At 48.7% G+C, this 25,902-nt stretch overlaps 1 protein-coding gene across 2 annotated transcripts in view; it reads left to right on the top strand.

Annotated features, from left to right (window-relative positions):
- Positions 1 to 3,967: 3,967 nt before the first annotated feature.
- G3BP1 (G3BP stress granule assembly factor 1) overlaps positions 3,968 to 25,902 on the top strand; it is a 47,096-nt gene continuing 25,161 nt past the window's right edge. The window contains exons 1-2 of one of the 2 annotated variants that reach the window (XM_075900587.2): positions 3,968 to 4,111; positions 25,758 to 25,871. In XM_075900587.2, coding sequence (XP_075756702.1) covers positions 25,777 to 25,871 — 95 coding nt within the window. In that variant the 5' untranslated portion in view covers positions 3,968 to 4,111; positions 25,758 to 25,776. The remainder of the gene's footprint in view (positions 4,112 to 25,757; positions 25,872 to 25,902) is intronic. The other variant, XM_075900588.2, reaches the window with a different exon arrangement.

Here is a 25,902-nt window from a genome sequence, read left to right as displayed (position 1 = left end):
GGGGGAAATATTAATGCTGAGGATGGCATAATGCCAGCCTAGTGACTGTAAATCTCCCTGCAAGAAACTAGGGAAGGAGATTCATACAGTGGCTGCCTGCTAGGGGAACAAGAGGCATTAAGTCCTGGCTATAGGGTCAGGTGTTACCCTTGCTCCCCCTCCCAAGCAACATCACGGATTTAGCGCTGCACAGGATGTAGGTGAAGGGAAATTTTGGTCCTTTGGCAGACAGTTTGGTCCAAGCAAGTGTCCACCACCTCCACAGCAAAACCAAACATGTGCCTTAGGAAACTGACTTCAAGCCCTGACTGCTTTTACTTTGTGGAAGCAAGGCTGTGGTACGAAAGTTGCTGTGCCTTCTGGGGCTCTTTTATCCTTTCAGGTGACGACATGCAATGTGACATGGATTTTATGGGATGGATCAGTAACGGGGCATCTCTTTCCACTTGGAGAGTGGTATTTTTAGGGTAGAGCACTGATGAGGCAATGCAAAAACCTGAACCTCTGCCTTATCAAAGCTTTCAGAGCAAGTTTCAGTTGGCTTGATTTCTCTGTTTCAGTAAGAAATTGCAAAAGAGGAAAAAGAAATTGCTGCTGCACAGACACGTGAACTGAGTTCTTTGTTTTCTCATCTAGATGCTCCTGCGGGCTCACCAGTCTGAGTGTAGTGGGTGATCTGATTTCCAAGTGGACTTGTTACTTGGGATGTTGGCTGGGAAGCCTCAGGATGGAGTTTTGTGTCCAGTGGGAATGGATTTGATCATATTCCTATGCTGAAACCTCTTAAGAGAAGGTTGAGCATTTTCCCAGGAGGTAACGGGAGCTGTGACGATCAAGCTGGTAGGGCTGTATGCGCAGGGAGCCCTGGGTGAAAAGAGAACCTTTTAGAGGATGCAGTGTCCGCCCCGAAGGTTCATTCTTGGTGCTACTGAACTTTGATATTGCACCACCCAGTGTGGCAGTCCCAAGGAAATAATGGGAATGGAGACAGTTTAGTGCTTTGCACAATGTGGAGGAATCTTCCAGGAAGACTGGGATGGCGGGAGAAAGCACAGAGGTACCAGGATGATCTGAGCCGCACAAATGCCCAGGTGAAGACAGGTGACAATACCTGTCTGGGCCATATGGCACTACAGAGTCCGGATGTGCCAGGGAGGAAGGGGTGGCTGGACTGGGCTGGGTTTTGAAGGTTGGGAAAGCCATGGCCTGGATGGGCTGTGTCAGAATGGGTGACCAGCCAGCTTGTGGTTTGGAGGCTGGGTGAGGCCTTGACCCAGCATTGAAGATGGACACCCTGGGCCAGAAGTAGCTGACCGGGCCGTACTGTGGTAGAGAGGCTGGGTGAGGCCTTGGCTCTGCGGAAGGCAGGCTGTGCAGAGAACTGGAGGCTGCAAGTGGTGGGATCAGCACGTGACTGATGGAAGGCCGGCTGTGCAGAGGTCCCAAGGCTGGACACCGTGGATTCAGCGGGTGATCGGGTCGTGCTGAGTCAGGCTGGGCCCCACAGAGACTGGCTGTGGCAGGTTCAGTGGGTGACGGGGCAGTACAGTAATATGGAGGCGGGGTGAGGCTGGGCCTTGTGGAGGCTGGGTTTGGCAGGTGACTGGGCCCCGGGTAGGCTAGCTCTGGCGGGTTCAGTGGGTGATGGGGCCATACAGTGGTATAGAGGCCAGCTATGAATGGTCTGGTGGGTGGAAGGGCCAAACAGTGGTATGGAGGCTGGGTAAGGCTGGCTGTGGTGGGTTTGGCAGGTGTCAGGGTCATACGGTGGTAGGGAGGCTGGGAGAGGGTAGGCCCTAGGGAGACCAGCTGTGGCAGGTTCAGTGGGTGACTGGGCCATACGGTGGTATTGAGGCTGGGCCCCAGGGAGGCCGGCTGTAGCAGCTTTGGAGGGTGGTGGAGCTGTACAGTGGTGCGGAGACTGAGGGAGGCCAACTGTGTGGTCAGCAGGTGGCGGGGCCGTACAGTGTTACAGAGGCTGGGGGAGGCTGGCTGTGGTGGATTCAGTGGATGGTGGGGATGTACAGAGGCTGAGGGAAGCTGGCTGTAGCAGGGCCGTATGGAGGCTAGGACCAGCTGTGGTGGGTTTAGGGGATGGTGGCAGGTTTGGTGGAGGCGGGGCCATATGGTGGTGAGGAGGCTGTCTGTGGTGGGGCTGTACGGTGGTGGCCGTACGGTGGTAGGCAGGCTGGGGAAAAGGGGTCGGCGGCGGTGGGTTTGGCAGTGGCGGCCGTACAGTGGTAGGGAGGCCGGGGGGTCAGTGGTGGCGGGTTTGGGGGAGGCGGCCGGATGGTGGTAGGGAGGCTGGAGGGGGGTGTCACGGTGACGGATTTGGGGTGGCGGCTGTACGGTGGTAGGGAGGCTGGAGGGGGGTGTCACGGTGACGGATTTGGGGTGGCGGCTGTACGGTGGTAGGGAGGCGGGGGGGAGGGTCGGCAGTGGTGGGTTCGGGGTTGGCAGCCGTATGGTGGTAGGGAGGCCGGGAGGGGGGCATTCTGGAGCTGTACGGTGGTAGGGAGCCTGGTGGGGGGGTTGGCGATGGCGGGGCTGTACGGTGGTAGGCAGGCGGGGGGGGGGGTTCTGGAGCCGTGCGGTGGTAGGGAGGCGGGGGGGGGGGGGTTCTGGAGCCGTACGGTGGTATGGAGGCGGGGGGGGGGGGGGGGGGGGTTCTGGAGCCGTGCGGTGGTAGGGAGGCGGGGGGGAGGGGGTTCTGGAGCCGTGCGGTGGTAGGCGGGGGGGGGGGGGTTCTGGAGCCGTGCGGTGGTAGGCAGGCGGGGGTGGGTTCTGGAGCCGTGCGGTGGTAGGGAGGCGGGGGGGGGTTCTGGAGCCGTGCGGTGGTAGGCAGGCGGGGGGGGGGGGGGTTCTGGAGCCGTGCGGTGGTAGGGAGGCGGGGGGGAGGGGGTTCTGGAGCCGTGCGGCGGTAGGCAGGCGGGGGGAGGGGGTTCTGGAGCCGTGCGGCGGGGGGGGGGGTGGAGGGCGGCGGGGGGGAGGGGGTTCTGGAGCCGGGGCGGGGGGGAGGGGGTGGAGGGAGGCGGGGGGGAGGGGGTTCTGGAGCCGTGCGGCGGTAGGGGGGGAGGCGGGGGGGAGGGGGTTCTGGAGCCGTGCGGCGGGGGGGAGGGGGTAGGGAGGGGGGCTGGGGGGGGGGGGTTCTGGAGCCGTGCGGCGGTAGGGAGGCGGGGGGGGGTTCTGGAGCCGTGCGGCGGTAGGGGGAGGCGGGGGGGGGGGTTCTGGAGCCGTGCGGCGGGGGGGGCGGCGGTAGGGAGGCGGGGGGGGGGGTTCTGGAGCCGTGCGGTGGTAGGGAGGCGGGGGGGGGTTCTGGAGCTGTGCGGTGGTAGGGAGGCGGGGGGGGGTTCTGGAGCCGTGCGGTGGTAGGGAGGCGGGGGGGGGTCACGGTGACCCAGGGGGCGGGGCCAGAGCAGCTGGGGGGAGCAGCACGTGGCCTGGTGCAGCAGGTGGGGGGAGGCGCGGGCGGCCCTTCCCCCCGTGGGGCGGGGCCCGGCTGCCGGCCGGGGGCGGGCTGACCCTGCCTCGGTGCCGCCTTTGCCTTTAAGAGCCTGTCGCGTGCGGCCTGTCAGTCAGAGCCAGCCGGGCTTCCTAATTGGCTGCGGCGCCCAGACCCGAAACGAGTGCCGGCCCTGTCTAAAACGGGGTTTACCTAGCCTGATCTCCAGGGCGCCGCTCTACGGCGTAACCACCCTACGCGGGCACCTTACCCCCGCCTCGTCCAACTTTCACCTCATAGCGAAAGTTGCGTCGCCTTATTGGTCACCGGGGGAGTCAGTCGAGCTTTATCCCGCCCTCGGGGCTGCCATTTCAACGACTGTTGGCTGGTTCTTACGTCGCTCACCTTAACGGCGTCCTGCCTCACGGCAGTGCCGATAGGGTGCGTTCGATGCCACTCACGAAGCACCGCCCTGATTTGGCGGCCCTGGCCAAACGGCGTCCGAGCTGCGAAGTGCGGCGCTCGGTGATTGGCTGGCGCGGTGCGGCGGGGTTAGGCTGCGCGCCGGATATATGCAGCCGGCGGGTGAGCACGCCGTTGCGTGAGGTTTTGCCATTGCCCGGCCGGCCTGTCGCGAAGCCTCCTGCTCCAGTCCCGCTCCGTCCGCAGGTAACGGGGGGGCCCTGCCGCGCCCCCTCCTCGCGCCCCGGGGGGGGGGGGCTCCTGCCCCGGCGTCACGGGCACGCGCGGGCTCGGCGCCGCTCGGCGGGCCGGGGGGAGGGGAAGGAAGCTGGGACCCCCCCCCCGGCCGGGCCCGCTTGGGGGCAGGGCGCGGGGGTGCGCCCCTCGTGGGGGGGGTCTCCGGCACCGCGCTGCGTGCAGGGCTGGGGGCGGCCCGGGGCGGTAATTCAGCGTGTGGGAATGGTGGGGGCGGGCCGGGGGGGGCTGGGGGTGTGGTTCACTGCGGGGGGGGCTGGGAGTGGGGCTGTAATTCATGGGCACAGGGTGAGAGGGGGGGCACATGGGGCAATAATGCACTCGGGACGGGGGGTATCTGGGGGTGTAATTCACTGGGGACAGGGTGCGAATGGGGGTGGTGGTGGCGGCGGCCTGGGGGTGTAATTCACTGGGGACAGGGTTGGAATGGGGGGGGTGGCGGCCTGGGGGTGTAATTCACTGCGGGCAGGGTTGGAATGGGGGGGGTAGCGGCCTGGGGGTGTAATTCACTGCGGGCAGGGTTGGAATGGTGGGGGTAGCGGCCTGGGGGTGTAATTCACTGCGGGCAGGGTTGGAATGGGGGGTGGCGGCCTGGGGGTGTAACTCACTGGGGACAGGGTGCGAATGGGGGTGGGGGTGGCGGCCTGGGGGTGTAATTCAATGCGGGGGTTGGAATGGGGGGTGGTGGTCGGGGGGTGTAATTCACTGGGGACAGGGTGCGAATGGGGGTGGGGGTGGCGGCCTGGGGGTGTAATTCACTGCGGGCAGGGTTGGAATGGGGGGTGGCGGCCTGGGGGTGTAACTCACTGGGGACAGGGTGCGAATGGGGGTGGGGGTGGCGGCCTGGGGGTGTAATTCACTGGGGACAGGGTTGGAATGGGGGGTGGTGGTCGGGGGTGTAATTCACTGGGGACAGGGTGCGGGGGGTGGGGGTGGCGGCCTGGGGGTGTAATTCAATGCGGACAGGGTTGGAATGGGGGGTGGTGGTCTGGGGGTGTAATTCACTGGGGACAGGGTGCGAATGGGGGTGGGGGTGGCGGCCTGGGGGTGTAATTCAATGCGGACAGGGTTGGAATGGGGGGTGGTGGTCTGGGGGTGTAATTCACTGGGGACAGGGTGCGAATGGGGGTGGGGGTGGCGGCCTGGGGGTGTAATTAATGCGGACAGGGTTGGAATGGGGGGTGGTGGTCGGTAATTCACTGGGGACAGGGTGCGAATGGGGGGGTGGCGGCCTGGGGGTGTAATTAACTGCGGACAGGGTGGGAACGGGGGGGGGGGGTAGCCCAGGCCTCCCGCAGCCTCCCTGCAAGGATCATCGTGCATGCAGGCCGAAGTAAGTGGGGGGGGGGCTGCCTGCTCTCTCGGGTGGTGCTGGGGGTTGAGAAACATGGAGCCGTCTGGGCTACAAAAACAAGCCGTTTCATGGAGCGGTTCCTGTGCTCTGAAAGCCCCAGTGTGTTTGGCACCATCGGTGTGAGAAGAACATTCCTCTGGCCGCACAGAAAGGAGTGACGCTGTGGAAAAGAGTAAACGTTGCTGGGGCTGTGGACAATAGGGATCCTTCTGAAAGCAAATATTTTAAAGGGGGGGGGAAGAGTTAGAGGAGGGACACAAACAGGAGGGAAGAAAACTTGGTTGTGTTAGGCTAGATACAAAGTGGCAACCTTTGTTCTGTGCTTTACATAGCTGGTGTGTTCTATCAAACAAAAACCTAAAATGCCTACACGTAGTAGCTACGCTGCAGAGCTTGTTCATGGATTAATGTGGCATAGAAAAATACCCACCCCTTGAGACATTTGTAGTCCTCTGTAAATCTCTGCATTGTACAAAGGAGGGTAAGTTTCACCCCTGCTTTACAAGTGGGGTAATATTGTCCTCTCTGTGGTATTAAATGATTTATCCAAGGTCACACAGCAAGACAATGGTGGAGCTGGGATTTTAAACCTAGAACTGCAAATAAGATAGTGTAAGAAGAGCTCCCAGTAACTTGGAAGGAAGGCCCCAGGCCTACTTGCTTGGGAAAGCCCTACCTGTATCATTGTTACTGAATCTGAATGTCTTGCATAGAGTTAGTGTATAAGGTTGTATTTGGAATTATTGCTTTGTGGTGGTTATCCATTGGTGAGACACTTACATTAAGCATTGTGAATATAATGTATTCCATGTTAAGTGGCACCTTCCTATTTAGATCTGAAAAGTGTTGGCAGCAAACAGCCATGTTTCCAGTCAGCTATTTTTGTCAGGCCTACCCTTTGAAACAAATGACAGCATTAGGAAATGTAGAAAGGCTACCAACTCCTGAACATTAACTTCCAGTTAGTATAAATAAAATAACTTGTGATGGATCTTCAGCCATTATGTAGTTCTTGCCAACAGTGTTTCTTGCTACTGAGGTTTAGGTTCTTCTGAAAACAGCATCTTCTATTCACTAGATCAGTCACTTCACTTAAAAGGGGTTAAGAAAACATGCCAAGTTCTCAAATACGATCTTAGGGAAAATTGAGAGTAAATTGCATTTTTTCTAATTAACTTAGATTCTCGGATGTATTCAGCAGTGTTATTGATAGTGGTAGAATGGGCACTCTCCTCAAGTCTTTTGAAAGATACTATACCTTTCTCTGCTGACTTGAAGTTAAATCCAGTCATGACTTGCAACAAAATGTCTAAATTGCAGCTGCTTGTTCAGGTGTAACTGGGTAGAATGTCACATTAAACTGGAAGTTTAAGTAGTTGGATAGGTAAAGAGTTGTGTGAAACAGTAATACTATTGTGAGAGATTCATGCATCTGTGTTCCTTTCTCAGTGTGTTTTAACATTAATATGCCTTAAGAACAATTGCTAAATCTAGTATGAAGCAAAATGCAGGACAATGTAGCACTTTAAAGACTAACAAGATGGTTTATTAGATGATGAGCTTTCGTGGGCCAGACCCACTTCCTCAGATCAAATAGTGGAAGAAAGTAGTCACAACCATATATACCAAAGGATACAATTTAAAAAAAAATGAACAAATATGAAAAGGACAAATCACATTGCAGAACAGAAGGGGGATGCGGGGGGGTGGGAAGGGGGAGGAAGGAAGGTAAGTGTCTGTGAATTGCTGATATTAAAGGTAGGGAGAGTGGGATGTTTGTGAGTTAATGGTATTACAGGTGATAATTGGGGAAACTGTCTTGGTAATGGGTGAGAAAGTTCAAAGACTTGTTAAGTCCTTGTTGGTAAGTGTCGAATTTTAAGGGAATCCTCTGAACTGTCATTCATGTTAAAATTCGACACTTACCAACAAGGACTTAACAAGTCTTTGAACTTTCTCACCCATTACCAAGACAGTTTCCCCAATTATCACCTGTAATACCATTAACTCACAAACATCCCACTCTCCCTACCTTTAATATCAGCAATTCACAGACACTTACCTTCCTTCCTCCCCCTTCCCACCCCCCCGCATCCCCCTTCTGTTCTGCAATGTGATTTGTCCTTTTCATATTCATTTTTTTTAAATTGTATCCTTTGGTATATATGGTTGTGACTACTTTCTTCCACTATTTGATCTGAGGAAGTGGGTCTGGCCCACGAAAGCTCATCATCTAATAAACCATCTTGTTAGTCTTTAAAGTGCTACATTGTCCTGCATTTTGCTTCAACTACCCCAGACTAACACGGCTACATTTCTATCACTAAATCTAGTATATACTTGAGAGTTTTTGTTCAAGAGCTCTTCCTTAAACAGAAAGAGCTAGGACCACCAAATTCAGTATGCAGCTTTCTCTTATAACTTAAAACAACATAAGGGTTTGGTTGTGCCATGAAAATGGGATTTTCCTTGCATGGGATTGCTTTTCATAAAACCATACAGAAAAGAGACAATTGCCAGGTAGGTGTAAGGGGCTTGCTGCTGTCTCCCTGTCCTGGACTATCCCAGCTCCCAGCCTTCCACTCCATAGGCCCTCTTGGGTGAGGGGGAGGGAGGGGAAGGAAGGGGGCTGAAGATTCCTATGGGGACATTGTTAGCTGTTCCCCTTCCCTTAGGGAGTGAGGGGAAAAATGTGGTTTGCTGCATTCCTCACTCTGGCTGGGGAGTGCAGGGGGCAGATGAGTTGTGCACTTAGCGCTTGCTCCCTAACAGGGACAGGAAGGGGAAGAGCAAGCAGCCCTGGTATGAATCTGATGAATGGGGGAGGATAGCCCCCCCCCTACCCTCCACACAGTCCCCTGCCCAGAGCCCCTCCTCTCTCCCATTCCTGATTCCTGCACCCCACATATTCTGTCCTGAGTTCCTCCTTAAGGATTTGAGCAATGTTGGGTAAATGTGGTAGTATCTTATAAAATGTAAGCATGCAAAATATACCCTTTCAGATTGAAAAGTCACATTGAAAGTGATCAACTGAAGCTCACCTTTGAAAAAACAGCAACAAAGTCCCATTTTCTTGTGTTAGAATTTAGTTATTTTGAATGCAATGTACTAGTTATCATAAGGTCTCAGTAGGAAGATGGGACAGCTTCAGAGTCTGACTTGGCAAACTTATATAACTAAGAAAGGTATAAAAATAGTGTCTTAGTTATGTCCATTAGTGACAAGATGAATTTTTGTACAGTTAAAATGAGCGGTTCTGTGGCAGTTTTGAAACTAACCAAAATATAAAAGACTAACATGGCTACACCTCTGAGACTTTATGTACAATAGTTTTCTAGTCCGTAGTTGGGTATTTGTCCATCCTGCTGTAACCAAGGTATCACTTGAGAGAGATGATCAAGGATGGTAATGACACAAATTTTAACTTTTTATCTGTTCTGAAAATCTACTAAAATTTCTGAAAAATAATTTTTAAAGTCCATTAATTGCCTAGGAGCTGTAATCATGATATTCTTGAAGTACCACACCAAGCTACCAGCTGTCTTCGGAAAATAGCTACATTCACTTTATTATCAAACAATTTCCAAAGAGGTTGTTAGAAATAGTGTGACCTACTTTAAATACTAATTTATTTACCTTCTTTAGCTCAGTGTTTTCCAATGGCATTTTTAGGGCTGAAATTTAGACTAATATGAAAAACATTGAACATTTCAGTTCATGCTGCTAGAAATCACCTCCAAGGATGGCTTTAGCACATGTCACCTGCTGAAGATGTTGATACCTCCACTGAAAACACATGCTTAAGGAAATCTTGCTTTCCCCTTGCACATTGTGTATACCAAATTATACACAGAGGAACACTGGTTAAAAGAAAGTAGAGTTTTTAAAAACCCCAACAGCCTCAGGGCTAGTTTCACAAACTCTATGGAGAGTTTAGTTTTTGACCTGTAACCTTAATGACTTTGAGAGCGTTGTTGAAATTGACACACGACAGACTCTGAGTCAGTTACGAAACACTTGTGAACTAACTGCTGCAGCTTTCCAATGGCATAACCCAAGCCTCTTTTGCTGAGTATTTTAAGTGACATGGCAGGTGGGATGTTCAAGAAGTTGGAAGGTGGATTAAAATGGGGCAGGTTTCAGATCTTATGACAAGTGATGCTGTCCTTTGCACTTGCATGTCAGCTATTGAGTTTGTTGCACTTCATCTTTGGTTTCATTTATGTAAAGAACCTTTTTTCCATCACATGGGCATGTGTACAAGCATTTTAATCGACTGACTAGTATTGAAAGTCTTTAGCATTGGTTCAAAATATCAGTCAGAATTGGTTCAACTATAGCTGCTGTGTTGGAAATGTCTCCAGCTGCCTTGACTAGGGAAAAAGAGAGGTCCAATATTAAGCACAAAATATTAAATGCATCTGATACTACAGCAGAGGTTCTCAAACTCCTTTGAATCGTGCTCCCTGACTTTTTTTTAAATTTCTGCTCCCACCGCCAGTAGTCCATACATTTGGAAAGATGTGCTTAATATTACCCTTGAAAATCATCCTCTTAATTTTGATCACTACCTTGCATCTTCTGTCATATCCCACCTCACTTTTGTTCTAATTTAATTAGTAATGTTGTGCTAACTCTGATAGGGAAAAAGTGCTACACATTGTGACATTACCCAGGGTGAAGTCTGAACTGGTGAACAGTTGTCTCCCTCAGTTCTTCATCCTGGGATGCCTTTTACGGTGCATTGCCATGCAAGCAATGGTCTGCTCTCTCTCAACCTCCAGCATGTTGTCCTGAGTTCTACTGTATGAAGGCTGTAGCCATCCATTCGTGAATTACACTGTAGAACTCCATTATGAAATTCCAAGCCCCAGACTTTACCTAGAAATGTCTCTACGGCCCAGCTCTATTCTGGATAATGTATGCACATACCGTATTTTCCGGCGTATAAGACTACTTTTGATGCTAAAAAACATCTCCCAAAAATCGGGGGTCGTCTTATACGCCGGGTATACAGGCGGCGGGGCATCCCAGGCGCGCCGCCGCTGCCCCGCCGCCCGAGCCCCTCCGCTGCTTTGCAAACCCTTGGGGGAAGCCGGTGGTGGGGCAGCCCAGGCACGCCTGGGCTGCCCCAGAGGCTTTGCAAAGCCGCGGAGGGGCTCCGGCGGCGGGGCAGCCCAGGCGCGGCTCCCGGTGCCTCTGGTCTGCTGGGGACCGTCTCCAGCAGACCAGGGACACCGGGAGCAAAGCCGGGGAGGTGGAGGGGCGCTGGGGTATAAGACGAAAACCTATCTTTTAACTAAAAAATTAGGGGGTCGTCTTATACGCCTAGTAGCCTTATACACCGGAAAATACGGTACAAAATTTGTCATTTTATTAGAAAATATCAAATCCAATGATCCCATATGGAACTTCTCAAACACATGGTTTTAGATAAAGTCTATCCTTCTGTAATTAAACTTGTTTTAAGTGACTACAAGTGAGGTGGTGTAAGTTAGAGGGGTAAAATTTCGATTAAGTGGCTAATTGAATAGTCGATGCAATTTGCATCGACTAGTTGATAAGGGTGATTCTGCCTTTGAAGTGTAGCAATAACCCCAGGGGGGCTGTTACACTTCAAAGGCAAAAGCACTGTGGGGAGCACAGGGCCAGCAAGGGACTGCTTGAGTTCTCCTGGTCCCCACAATGAATCTCCAGGTGGCCCCGGGCTGTACACAGCGTTTCAAAGTGCCAGACCCTGGGCTCCATGTGGTGCTGCCACTTTGAAGCACCCCCTCCCCTTGGTGCCTCTTTCTGATAGGCAGCAAGGGGGGAAGCTGCTAGTCCACTAGCGTGTTGACTGTCCGATAAGTATTTGCTTATCGGCTAGTCAACTAGTTGTTCACATCCCTAATAAGAGTCAGAATTGGTTACAAGGGAAAAAAGTCAAATGCTACTAATGCCTGATTCCAAGCATTGATCTCTCTCCTTACATGTTTAGCAGTTCTGCTGACTGAATGTTTCAGTCCAAATCCCTTTCCCAGTCCAGTGCTGCTTCCTTGTTCCTCAGGTCTTGTTGATGCCATGGGTATAGAGCAGAGGTGGGCAATAATAAAGGGGGCAGGCACTCCAAAATTTACATAAGACCGGCATATTGGGTCAGAGCACAAGTCCATCTGGCCTAGTATCCTGTCTTCTAACCATGGCCAATACCAACTGCCCCTGAGGGAGGGAACACAACAGGTAATCCTCACATGATCCTTCTCCTGTCACCCATATCTAGATAAAGTAGCCAAGGGCCACACACCTCTATGGATGGGGTGCGGAAGGGAGCTTGGGGTAGGTTTCTGGGGTATAGGAAAGGGTGTGAGGTCAGAGTTTGGGTGAGAGGGGGGTTGTGACTTGCCACGGAGAATTTGGATGCAGGGTCTGGGAGAGGATATGGGCACAGAAGAGGAGCCTGGCTGGGGGGTGGTAGGAGAGGATGTGAAGTCTGAGAGGGAGTTGTTACCTGGGGGAGGGTGCCAGAGGGAACCTGGTTGCTGGCTGCTCCGTGTGGCTCTCTGTGCTCTGTGTGCGTGGCTTTGCGCACTGCCCATGATACAATCTCTTTGCTCCCATTGGCTGCTCCTCCCCCCCCCAGGTACAGAGAGCCACTTGGAGCTGCTCCATGCCCAAGGGTCCTGGCAGGGTAGGCCACAGGCTAGATTAAAAAGCTTAGTGGACCGGATCAGCCTGCCCCTTTTATAGAAAGAGGGAAAGAGAATTTGGGACATCTGCTCTCCTTGTTACAGTTCTTTTCTCATCTTAGAGAATTCTCCCCGTCTGAGCTTCAAAAGACAAAGTCTGTGAGGATGGGAATCCATCTGTTTTTGTCAAAAGGTCAGGATTTTTCCCTACTCTGTGCCTTCTTTCTTGCCAGAAAATAACTTCACCTCACTAGTTAAGTGACTTTGACAGGCTAACCAGTGAGCCTCACTTAATGGGTGAGGCTTACCGGTTCAGGTTAACTGGTGGGGGCTGGAGCACCTTCCTGCCTGAAACTCTCAAATTATCTCACAAGGCACACCTATCTTGTCAAAGGAGTGAACATGGGGTACAGACTGTCTCTCTCTCTCCAATTTCAAAGCTTCTGGAATCTTGTCATAATGGCAAAAGCATTTTTTCTCCTGTCTAAAGTAGGGATGTGATCATGTAGCTGTTCACACAATCAACCAATGAGCTGTAAACCTAAAGCCTAAACCTTACATGAAGCCCCCGCTGCTGTGTCTGTATCATAGGCAGTCGGAGCTGGTATGGCTTAACCCTCCCACAGAGCTGGTGCTTGTGGGGAGCCAATGTGAGTGGGGAGCCAGCTTTTAAGTTGGCTTCCATACTTACCAGCTCCCATGGAGCTGCCTTTCTCTCCCCCCCTCCCCCCCTTAATACAGAGGCAGTGTGGTGTGGGGATGTGGCAGGTTTGTGCTGGCTTCTGCTGAGCCACTTTCCCTTGCTACTGCCTTCCACAGAGCCGACTCCCCGTTTGAGCCAGCTCCTGTGAGGTGCCTGCCCCCCAATATGTTACAGCATTTGCACATAACTATATTTGTATTAAAAAGCTTCAGAGGGGTAGCCGAGTTAGTCTGTAACAGGAAAAACTTAAAAAAACCAGCATAGTGTAGTAGCACCTTAGAGACTAACAAAACATGTACATGTAGCTTCCGTGGGCACAACCCTCTTCAGATGGCTGGAGTCTGTTAGTCTTTAAGATGCTACTAGACTATTTGTTATATTTGTATTGCCACTTAAAGTATGAGGTATTTTTAGTCCTATTAACACAAGACCTGCATCTGTATTTAGAAGAAGCTGCAATGGCCCAATGAATCCAGATGGAAAAACTGTGGACCTAATAATAAATATGAATTTTCTCCATTGAGCTATTGTAGCTGCTGTTCTGTCAAAATAACTGATTATTATGGCAATAATATAGCAACAGCAACTCTCTTTGGCTTTGAGGGAACTGCAGAAAAGATACAAATACTGGAAAAAGCTGACTTGTAGGAGTATTGAATTACTTAAATTAGCACATGGTACGTAGAAATTTTATTTTTTTCAATAAAGTGACACCTCATGCTTCTAGGTTCAAATATTTTGTAGGCTGTCAGAACTGGAGACCCCAGAGAATCAATACAAGTGGTGTTAGGATCAGTAAACTTCTGCAGGCAGTGGCCCAGTACCTCAGATCAGAGGTTTCGTATACCTGCTCTCGGATCAGCATTTTTTTGGGGAGGGTAGGAGAGGGTTGTGTCCTAAGATTTTACAAATCCTAATGATTGAATTTTCTATTAATTTTCAGAAGCTTTTATTCTGTCTGGGTATTTGGAGGGCAAGTGGAGTTGGAGAGCTGCTTTCATGTTCAACTTATAGGCAGATGGGCCTTTAAAAAACAAAACAAAAAACCTAAACATTACTCAGTAATGTTTGTAACACATGGTGCAACCTTGTGCTAGGAGCAGGAAAAGCTGAAAGTGAAACTGCTTAGTCCACGGTGCATCTAATTTTGGACAATTCTGGAGAAACTTGCCAAAACATTTTAAATTCTGCACAATATTTTAAAATGCTGAATATTTTTTGTCAAAATCCCATAGAATAATGGGGCTACTGCTATCAGCCCAGCAGCAGGAGTGCAGGGGAAAAATCAAATTTGGTGCAATTTGTGCATTGTGTAGTGGTCCGTAGTTTCAGCGGGAGTCAGAAAAATAAATGGTGAAATAAAACTGGAATTGTGAATTTTTTGTGTTTAGAATGCAAGTAAAACCAAAACAGACTTCTCTATTCCACACACTTAATTTTTAACTTTGTTCCTGTGACCCTCTTGTATCAAGATTTCTATGGAAAATTTTGTAACTTCTTATCTTAAGGTGAAAATAACACTAAGTATATTAGTCTTTTTTTGTGATGGTTCTTGTGTTTACTTGCTTACTCATTCATCTTGATTCCAGCAATATAGGGAAGAGTCTGTTTAGTGTAATTAACTTCTAATCTAGGCCTGAGCAAAATACAGCCCATGGGCCAGATGCGGCCTGCCAAGCCACTGGATCTGGCCCGCAGAGGCAGCAGGGAGCCTCAGGCAGGCTCCCCAGCTTGCCCTGCAGCCCCATGCTGCAGGGCTCCATTTCTGTTTTAAAACTGGAGGGGAGGGGGGAAATTTTAGGAGCCACACAGCCCCCAGCACATTCCCATTGGCTGGTTTCTGGCAGAAACCAGCCACTGGGAGCTGCTTGTTAGAATAACAGGCAGCTAAGAAGAATCATGCCCCCTTTCCTAGGCTCAGTTATTCATGAAGCACATGGCCAGGCAGGCTGGCTGGGAAACATTTTAAGCTCAGCAGGCAGGCAGGCTAGTTTGGCAGCTGGCAAGTAAGTCTCTTGTCCACAGCCTGCTTCTGGCACCTGAGCCCTTTCCTGCTCCAACTCTCTGCCTCCCCTCCCCCCCACTCAACATACTCAAACTCTGTCCCCCTCCTACACCCATATCCCCTCCCAGATCTGGCACCCCAGTCTCCTGTCCCAGATCATAGTCCCCTTCCACCCTAGGTCACATCCCAAACGCCTGCACTCCAGTCCCTTTCCCTAGGTCACAACCGCTTACCTCATCCCAACTCCAGTCTCCCTTCTGCACCCCAGTCCCTTACCCCAAGCTCCCTTCTGCACCCAACCTCCATCCCAGACCCTGCATCTCCATTCCTATCATTGCAAGAGTGCAGCCCTCAACCACTTTCCAAAATCTTGGAATGGCCCCCTGTTAAAAATTATTGCCAATCCCTGTTCTAACCTGTTGTATATATCTTTGAAAATATTAAGAACTTTGTATAGGTTAGTCCTTGTTCTTTCACTGAAATATTGTAATCCCCGATAGCACTAGTGTATAGCAATGTGGTGTTTGGGCCAAGGTATGAAAAACGTCTCTACCTAATAGGCATCCAGTATGAAATGTCATGAGGAAGGGCAGCTTCTTAATGAGAAACCTGGAACCCTCCTATCATCAGCTGCTGATTATGGGAGAAAGTTGGGAGTTTCACCAGGTTGTTTTCCCTGAGCCCTACTTGTTTGGGACTGTGTCTTTTATATCTAGTTCTTCTAGTAGGTACCTTCCCATATCCCTAGCTGCAGGTAGGGGAAGAAATTTTTTTTTTAATTTTTTTCTCTGCCAGGATCTTCTCAGTAGAGCCCTGCGTGGATACAGACTTGGTATCTGCAGTCGCCTCTGCAGAAATGATCCACAGATATTCGCATTAGGGATGTTAAAACGTGTTTAATTAGGAAACCGTGTAACTGCTGTCCATGTCAGTGGTTACATGCGGGGCAGAAGTCGCCAGCTCCCCGTGTGTACCTTAACCTGCATGCTTACGTGCAGCCTCAACTGATGAATCCAGGCTCATCAGTAAACCCTGTACACGGTTACGCTTCCACATCCCTAATCCACATCCATCTCAACAAAAATGAGCTGCAGAAACCTGCGTCCGTGCATACAGATACCTGCAAATCACTGCTTCCCGGCTGCTCTGAGAGGAGCAGGAGAAGAATCTGCCGTATCCTTCTTTAGATTATTGGTTTTTTTTTCTTCATGAACATCTTCCTGTGCTGCCTAGGTAGCATGAAATTAACATAGTTGATCCACTACTGTTCTCGGATTTTAAATAGCAGTGAACATCACTAGCTATTTTAGCTCTTGCTCTGGAGCCTCAAACTCAGTTTACTTTATGGTCAGTGCTAGTCCTCAAATTCTCCTAGTGGGCCAGCGGGCACCCCTGCTCTGGCAGTGATGCTGGAGGGTAAGGGTCTCCATGCATCCCCTGTCTCTGACCTCCTGAATGTGGCCCTGTCCTGCCTGCCATCTCCATGCAATTTTGAAGTACCCTGGGACCCCAGCCACCAACACGGGCAGCACAGTGGGGCTAGAGTGACTCCCCTGCTGGAATGTCCCTGTGGCCTAGGGGAGGTGTGTGCAGAGCCATCCCATCCACAGCACAGTTTGGGGTGGCTTTCTGGGTCCATGTGGGGGAAGCAAAACGTCCCAGTCTGCTGCCATGATGGCAGGGGAGCCTGACCCCTGTTGCCACCCTGCACCAGGACTACACTCCCCTCCCCATGTAATTCCAAGGCCATGTAACGTGAGGGTGCCGTCTACTTCTAATCCTGTGTTCGCTCTGTGCTGCCTTGTGTTATGTGTTGTTCCTGATGACTCACTGCAGATGTGTATTGGGGCCAGACACCTGAGGGCCAGACACAGGAGAAGGGAGATGGGGTAGGCGGAGCTGCCCCAGGCTGGGGGGTAGGGCCAGAGAGAGGAGTCGTCTCCTTGGGGCTAGCAGAAAGAGGAGGCTTGGAGCAGGAAAAGGGGATGTGGAGCCTGGGAACGCCCCCCCCCCCCCCTTCAGAGAACTAATGCAGTCTGCCCTGGCTTCCATGTTAACATTGATCCGCAGGTATGCTGTGTTTCTCTGAACCAATACACCGTCTGTTCTACCTGCCGGCTGAGAGTCACATCTGGCTGTGGATGGGGGTGCAAGGTCGGGGACCCCCCGACACTCCGTGACAGGAGGTTTGGGGGAAGGAGTGCAATGAGGGGGAGAGGGTGGAGCAGGAACTGGACTTGGGGGAAGTGTACGGACACCCTCCCGCTAGCCTCCAAGGACCACAGGGACTTGCATGAGGACAGGCATGCAGGCTGGATTGTGGAACTGCTCAGGCTGTAGATGGGCTGTGAGCTAGAGTCCTCTGCTCTTGCTGCTTGTATTTTGTGTACAAGCTGTCACAGTGCCAGATTTACTCTTGTTCAGGTTTGGAAAGGTGTACTAGCAACAACTAGAAATGTATTCTGCAGAACAGAAGTCATTTAGGAAGTTTGTGGTTTAGGGATTAATATCGTGCAGAGACCTGTCTGGGAAGGTTTCCCATGTGCCATTGGGAAGTGGTGGAGTACACTTTTTTTCAAGTGTTGGTCTGCACAATGCTGACTTCAGACTTAATTTTGAACTGTTTTATGTGTCTTAGTGACCTTTTAGCATTTGTCCTTGAACAAAAACATTGCGCATCTCAAAGTTTTCTTGTGTGTTACAAAGAAGAATTTAAGGACACATTTTAATTGTTTTCTTCTTGTGATGGCTTGCATATATTACTTGAATGAGAACATATGCCTCTGGTTCACAACTCTTCTCCCTTTCACCCTGCCAGGTACTCTAGAAAGTAATTCATAATGTTTTTCATCGGGTTTTCAATGCCAGTGAGGTACGTTATCCCCATTTTACAGATGGGGAAACAGGAGCAGTGAAGAGATTTGCCCAGAATCACCTAGCAGTGTCAAAGCGTGGAATAGGTCTCAAATCTCCTGAATTGCAGTCGATTGCTCTGTCCACTAGGCTGTGCTGCCATTCCTCTACAAGTTATATGGCCTTCCGTCTACAACTGTGGCTAGAGTTTAGTGAAATCCTAGTGGATGGATGGCTAAAATGAGCATATACTGATTCTCCAGGTAAACTATTTTAGGTACAACTACATTTTGAGTTAAAATGTTTAGTAATCGTATTCCACTTAACTGTATTAGCATACACTGTGTCCTTTTTAATTACTCCTAGGGCTGGTTGACTGGTTCACCTGCTGCTGTTTTCAGTGGGCAGTCACTTACATGTTGCATTAGTATTTCACAGGAGAAAGTAATGCAATAGTTAACCTACCAGTCACTGTAGCTCATTACAGATTCCATTATTCATGGATAAAAGACCTTGCGTCAAACATTCCATCACTTAGCTTTGTGCACCTACTTGCAAAGAGATGAGGTTTTTGATTTATTGTTTCTTTAGATACAATAGAGCAGTTTGTGCCCATTCAGCTGCTGCAGTCTGTTGGCTTCACTGTAAACTAGCTATGCTTGGAAGGCCAGCATGTAAGACTTTCTCACAGGCAGACAGTACATTCTCCCATGGGGTCTGTCAAAATACAGAGCAGTGCTATTGTCTGTAGACAGGTAACTTCCTATAATGCTTTCTGCTTACCATCTGCCTTTATATAAAAGCTTTTCTTTTCATTTAGGGTCTTTGGCCTTTGAAATTTAATGCCTAAATGGTTCAGTTTAAGTTTAAAAAAACCCTCCCCATATCTTTGCAAGTACAGTAGAATCTCAGTTACAAACACCAGAGTTACGAACTGGCCAGTCAACCCCACACCTCATTTGGAACTAGCAAACAGGAGCAGCTCATGGGAGTTTTTGGAGGGACTTCTCCAAGTGAAGGAGGAGCGATTGCATGGCCCTTAATGTAAGTTTGTCTGGTGTGTTATACCCATGGTCTGTTTGGGGGGGCTATGTGCTGAGCCTAGTGGCTAGGGATGTTAAATATCAGTTAATTGAATAGTCAAGTAGCCTCATGAATTATCAGTTAGTTGACTATTCTGTAGTTCCCAGTGGTGGGCCCGGCAGCTAGGGCGGCCCAGCCTCACTCCCAAAAAGCCCCCTGCCACTCTGCGCTGCTGAGTGCAGTACCGGGCAACTTAGTTGAACAATAGTAAAGAATAAAATTGTGAGGCATGTAGAAGTATGATTGGGGGGGGGGGGCTAATTTGGCTATGACAAATCAGGAAAGAGATCTTGGAGTTATCGTGGACAGTTCTCTGAAAACTTCCACACAGTGTGCAGCGGCTGTCAAAAAAGCAAATAGGATGCTAGGAATTATTAGGAAAGGGATAGAAAATAAGAGACAGAATATCTTACTGCCCCTGTATAAAACTATGGTATGCCCACATCTTGAATACTATGTACAGATGTGGTCTCCTCACCTCAAAAAAGATATTTTGGCCTTGGAAAGGGTTCAGAAAAGGGCAACTAAAATGATTAGGGGTTTGGAACGGGTCCCATATGAGGAGAGGTTAAAGTGACTAGGACTTTTCAGTTTAGAAAAAAGGAAACTGAGGGGTGATATGATAGAGCTATAGAAAATCATGAGTGGTGTGGAGAGGGCGGATAAAGAAAAGTTATTTATTAGTTCCCATAATAGAAGAACTAGAGGACACCAAATGAAATTAATGGGTACAGGTTTAAAACTAATAAAAGAAAGTTCTTCACACAGCGTGTTGTCAACCTGTGGAACTCCTTGCCAGAGGAGGCTGTGAAGGCTAGGACTATAACAGAGTTTAAAGAGAAGCTAGATAATTTCATGGAGGTTAAGTCTATAAAAGGCTATTAGCCAAGGGTCCCGACCTCTGTTTGTCAAAGGCTGGAGAAGGATGGCAGGAGACAAATCACTTGATCATTGTCTTCGGTCCACCCTCTCTGGGGCACCTGGTGCTGGCCACTGTCGGCAGACAGGCTACTGGGCTAGATGGACCTTTGCTCTGACCCAGTAGGGCTGTTCTTATGTTATGCCACAGCTGTATCAGAGGCAGCAGTACAGGATGGCAGGCTGGAGCTGGTCTTTGAGGGGAGCCAGTTTAAAAATCGGCTCCGCTCACAGACTGGCTGCCTGTCACCCTGTGCTGCTACCTCTGATGAAGAGACAGCAACCCCTGTCTTGGGGGGTGGTGTGGAGGAGGGAGTTTGAGCTCCTGGACCTGGTGTGAGCTGGAACTGAGCCAAGCTGCCTTCCCTCCTGGGTCCTAATATGCTTTAGATGCAGAGCTGCAGCAGGGGTAAGTCCTGGACCCAGGGTGAGCCAGGACTGAGTTTGACTGCTGGCCAGCTTGCTAAAAAAAATTTACTGGTGTGGGCTGGGGGTGGAAAATGCATGTAGTCTATAGCATTAACCTATAAGCTTTTGCTTATTAGTTATTCAGATAATCAACTACACTATTATATCCCTACTAGTGGTCTGATAGGCAAGGATGAGAGCTTTGATCCCTAAGCCCCTTTTTGCAGCCATCCATTAAAAGCTGGTTCTCCCTAGCAGTCTCTGCAATATGCTGCCTGTCGTCCTCCCCCTGTGCTGCTGCGCCTATTAAAGGCAGCAGCATGGTGAGGGAGGGGAGGGGGCTGGGGAGGCTGCTTTGAAGCAGGCTCTGCTGGTGACCCGTCCAGGCTCACTGTGAGCGGAGGCTGCTCCGCATTCCACGGAGCGGCCTCTGTTCACAGCCAGCCACCACCGACAGAGGCTGCGGCCAGAGCAGTCTGTGTTCATGGCCATCCTGGGCTTGCTCATTCCCAGCTTGTGCGGGGTTTAGGACCTACCCTAGCTGCAACTCTGCATTTTAAATGTAGTAATAACTGGGCAGCTCTTACTACATTTATAATGCAGAGCCGCAACAGTCCTGGACCTGCGAAGCAGCCCCTGTCCATGAATCATCTGTGAAATTTGTGCACCTGGCTCCTACTACTTTTAAACTGCAAAGCTGCATCGGGTACCTCCTGGACTTGGCGCGAGCTGGAACAGAGTCTTCACCTATTGACGTATCGACTACTCGATTAAAATTGTATCAACTACATGATTAGCTGACTTATCTTTCTCTTAACATCCTTAATTTGTGATATTGCTAAGGTAAAATATGAATAGGTTTCTTAAAGTCTCAAATTAGAACTCTTTATATACATTTGGAGGTGGGTGGGGGAAAGAGCACAAATCTTCTTTTAATCCCTGTAGATAATCTTTAAATAGCCCTTTACAACTTAACCCTGCTTTACCTAGCTGATCTAGTAATACCACAGCATTGACCTATGTTCCTCCTCTTTTGGGATTCAGGTTCTGTAGTTTCCCTGTCAGAATGTTGCTCTTTAAAGACTTTGGAAAGCATGCTCCACGCCTCATCCCTGTTGGGTTTTGAACAGCAATTCATGTTCTTAATCTATAGGTCAAGTGCTATAGCTATCTTTAGAAATTTCACATTGGTATCTTCTTTGTGTTTTGTCAAATCTCCTGTGAACATGCTCTTAAAACAAACGTTTTGCTGGGTCATCATAAGAGAGTCATATCATGAAATATATGGCAGAATGTGGGTAAAATAGCAGGAAACATAAATTCTCCCCAAAGAAGTTCAAATCAAATTTTCATGTGTGGTGGTGGTGTGGTATGGTTTTTTTTTTTTTTTAAATGAACGTCATCAGCATGAAACCATGTTCTCTGGAATGGTGACCAAAGTATTCTGAATGTTTAGCACATGTCACACATACCTTGCAATACCAGCTACAAAAATGCCACGCAAGCAGCTGTTCTGACTTTCAGGTGACGATGAAAATAAGCAGGCCGCTGTGTGTCCCATATATAAATTAACTTCTTTGTCTTAGCAATTGACTGAATAGGAAGTAGGACTGAATGGATTTTAAAGACTATAAGTTTGACATTGGTTTGGTTTTGAGTTCAGTTATATAACAGAACACACTACATTTGTAAGTTATGCTTTCATGATAGAGATTGCACTACAGTAATTGAAGTGAATTGAAAAATACTATTTTATTGTGCAAATATTTGTAATATCTAAAATGAGCACTGCATTCTGTGTAATAGAAATCAATATATTTAGATGTTTTTCTTCTCTTTCAATGTAACTTCAGTTGGTATTCTATTGGTTAGGGTGTAATTAATTGTGTGGTTTTTTTTGTTTTTGTTTTTAAATCAAGATTGATTTCTTTTTGTTAAGTTATGCCATTAACTGATGGACAACCCTACTTTAACCCCCCCCCCTTTTTTTTTGAAGTCTCTCCCACACCATTGCTTTATGCATAGGCAAAATTCCTGATATAAGCTTTTCAGCCACTATAGAATCTTAAGAAACTGGAAGATAAATCTTTAATGTGGTGCCTAGAAATCCCTCGTTGCCTGTCATGGCTAGCTGTTCCCTGCTTGCCTTTTCCTACTCCTTCGTGCTGCTGCAATCATTGTCATTGTTCATCTGTCCCCATCCCAGTTTAAACAACTGAATGTTTAACTTACAAAACTATATCAAGACTCTCCATATTATTTTTCTGTGTTGTATCCCTGTCCCTAGCCTTTGTTTTTCATGTCTTTTAGACTGTCTTCCAGGGCAAGGATTATTTTCTACATTTTCATACTACACAGTCGTGTCCTGGTCAGAGCTGAGTTTTTGGAGACTGCCATAATACTTGCATATATTATTCATAAATCCTGCCAAATGTAAAATAAGCCTTGTCTGCATGGTTTGGTTACTGCAGTGAAGGAGGCATCTTGTGGGCTATCAGATGAACAAAGCTGAAATATATTTAGCATCTAATAAGACTTAAGAATTTGTGATATTCGTGACTTCCCTTTTTGGAGTTTGAAATTACTGTGTTTGTATCTGCTGCATCCTCAACTTTGCCCGTAATTCCCTCTGCATGCCTATGGAAACAGTATTTGTCCCACTAAATGATTCTGGTATTGCCTTAGTTATAGACCACTAGACTTTTGCACAGTGTAAGCTTGATGAGGTTTCTTGTCTATAACCTTGCCTAAAACACACTTGTGGTTTCTGGCAGTATAGGATCAGAACCTAAGTATGCTGGAACTGGGTATAATGCATCTGGGCAGAGGTCATTAACTTTATTTATTTAACTCTTGAATTCAGGTGGGGGGGACCCACTTACCATGGCCGACAAGATGCCATGCTCTGATCCCAGCTGGTGACTGTCTTCCTTGTGTGGCTCCCCCCCAATGGCTACTCTGCACTGTAGTATTTTTCTGGCACAAGCAAACCCTCATCTTAGAACATAAGAACAGCCAAACTGAGTCAGACCAAAGGTCCATCTAGCCAAGTGGTCCCCAACACGGTGCCCGCAGGCGCCAGCATTTGTGTATGCCCACCAAGTGCTCGGGGCTGGCCTGGCCCCGGCATGTGGCGCATGCATGGTGCCGGAGCTGGCCCCGGGCGCACCGCAGATTGGCCACCCGCGCTCTGGGCGTGTGGCGCTTGGGGGGTGGGCGGGGCGCTGCCCCAGCTGCACAGCACTTGGAGGGGTTGCCGCCCCCAGGTGCGTGGTGGGCGAACGGCCATGCCCCCTGGTGCCTGGCAACATCAAATGGTTGGGGACCACTGATCTAGCCCAGTGTCCTGTCTTCTAACAGTGGCCAATGCCAGATGCCCCAGAGGGAGTGAACAGAACAGGGGATCATCAAGTGATCCCTCTCCTGTCACCCATTTCTAGCTTCTTGACAGAGGTTTGGAACACGGTTCCTACCCATTCTGGCTAATACCCTCTATGAATTTATCTAGTTCTCTTTCGAGCCCTGTTAAAGTCCTGGGGGTTGACTGAGCTGTGTGAAGAAGAACTTCCTTTTGTTTGTTTTTAATCCTGCTATCTATTAATTTCTTTTGGTGACTCCTAGTTCTTAGGATAAAAGGAAGTTGCATACTGAATTTGGTGGTCCTAGCTCCTACTGTTTACGAGGTGTTCCCTGAACAAACAGGCTCTTGGACGGGCTTGCAGACAGACGCACAAATGTCTTAAAATATATACATATATATATAGAGAGAGAGAGGGGGAGGGAGAGAGAGAGAGAGAGAGAGAGGGAGGGACAGATAGATGATATGCATAACTTATGCTTGAATAATATCAGGACATCTTGATAACTCATCCCTGAGAATGGGACCATTCTAATCCCCAAATTTTGTTTTTGTCCTCAAAGTCAAATACAAAAACTGTTGACTCTTGCTTTCAGACTTTGTTGAATTGGTTTGATGCATACCAAATGGCTGTTTTAATGTTAGTTTTGGGGGAGGGTTTTTTGAGATCCTATGCTGAACTTCTCCAGAGGTGTAGCACAAAAGTGTAGTCCAGGTAGAGGGCCAAGTCACTGTGTATCTGGGCTACCTCTTGGGCTTGGTCTGATGCGGTCTCCAGAATAAGTTAAAGCAGCTCCGGAGGCCCTTCTGACTTAGTGTAGCCGTCCCTGACCATCTATAGGTTGTGTTGTAGCACAGAATGTTCAGAGGAGCTATTTTTTTTAATATACCTTCGTGCTGGCATTCTGCCAGAGGGCAGAGTAGGGCTGCCTATGTAGGTTCTATGCTGCTTCTGTGCTGGAGATATTCCCCAGGAAGTTATGGCCCCTTGGAGCTGTTAGAGGAGACCAGATTCCAGCCCTGAATCTATTTTTAGTAGTGCAAATTTAAAAGAATGAAATTGGTCTAAAATGCACTGTTGATTAACTTGGTTGTGAAGTTCTGGTAGAGTGAAGGATGTTGGGGGTGCAGGCATGTCCCCTTCCTAAAGCACTGATTGGGGGCAGGGAGAAGGGTTTAGGTTATTGTACACTGGAAAAGTGTCTTTCAGATGGCGTGCTGCTCCTTATGTGACTCTTTGGTAACTGTTTATAAAAAGCCAGCCAAGTTTGTTGTTACTGCCAGCACTGCAGAGCTAATACAGTGGCAGGAGAGCCAGCTGTCATGTATTCTGCCATACATCAACAACAGACTAAGCACAAATCCTAGTACCATTCGCTGTAATGGTAATGTGTGACCCAACAATCACCCAGCTTTGTTTCAATATCGACTTGCTCTCAGGACTGGTAGCAAGAAAATTCTGGCATTGGTTTGTAACCTGCACCAATTTTATATGAATAAATGAGGGGAAGCATATAGGGGTCACATGTTCTCTTAAAGAGGCTAGATGTTTTGTGAATCTCTCTGAGCAGCAAAGATTTTCTTTTTTTAATTACTGATCCAGTAAGGTAAATAGACTTGTTCGTGCCCTAGGCTGGGTATGCTGTAACTCATTTGACTTATCTGTTGGATTTAGCTGACACATGATGAGCTAAGTGGGGAAGATGGGTGGGAAGGAGTTCGCTTTTGTTAGGCTGCATTAATATCATCCAGTATTCCTGTTTAAATTTGAGAGAGTTCAGAATTGCATTACAGCCCAGCAGGAGTTTTGTTCTGTTGACAAAAATGGACTTAATACAGTAGCATAAAGTGTCCCATTAAACATTTTTCTTCTTGTGAAGTCAGGTAAGGTAAATAGAGCTTGGATCTACTGTGAATGACTTAACCACTTAAGAAATCCTCTTGAAGAATCTTACTTGTATGCTTTCTACCAGGGTATTTGGGAATTTAAGACACTTAGATTCTTCCTCATTTAAAAAAAATGGACAGAAATCCTATTGTTCAAATGAAGTTCACACAATTGTTTTCCCCCCTTAAAGTTGATGATAGTACGACCTTATCGATTAAAGTGGATTACATTATTGTGTTAAAATTAACCACAGATGTCAGTGTTTGTTTTTCATTGTAATTCTATACTTTCCTCTTGTATCATAGCTCTATATGTACAATGAAATGGTGAGCTAATTTTCATGAAGCTTTTGTTTTTCAGTTTTCAGTTGACCAAAGAAATGGTGATGGAGAAGCCAAGTCCCCTGCTGGTCGGGCGGGAATTTGTGAGGCAGTATTATACTCTGCTCAATCAGGCACCTGACTATCTTCACAGGTAATGCTGCTTAATGTTTCACTTTGTTTTT

This window comes from Pelodiscus sinensis, chromosome 16 (assembly GCF_052426305.1).
Source record: "Pelodiscus sinensis isolate ZL-2025 chromosome 16, ASM5242630v1, whole genome shotgun sequence".
Classification (NCBI taxonomy): Eukaryota; Metazoa; Chordata; order Testudines; family Trionychidae; genus Pelodiscus; species Pelodiscus sinensis.
Note: the sequence above shows the minus strand (reverse complement) of the source record. Positions and strands in the feature narration are given on the sequence as shown.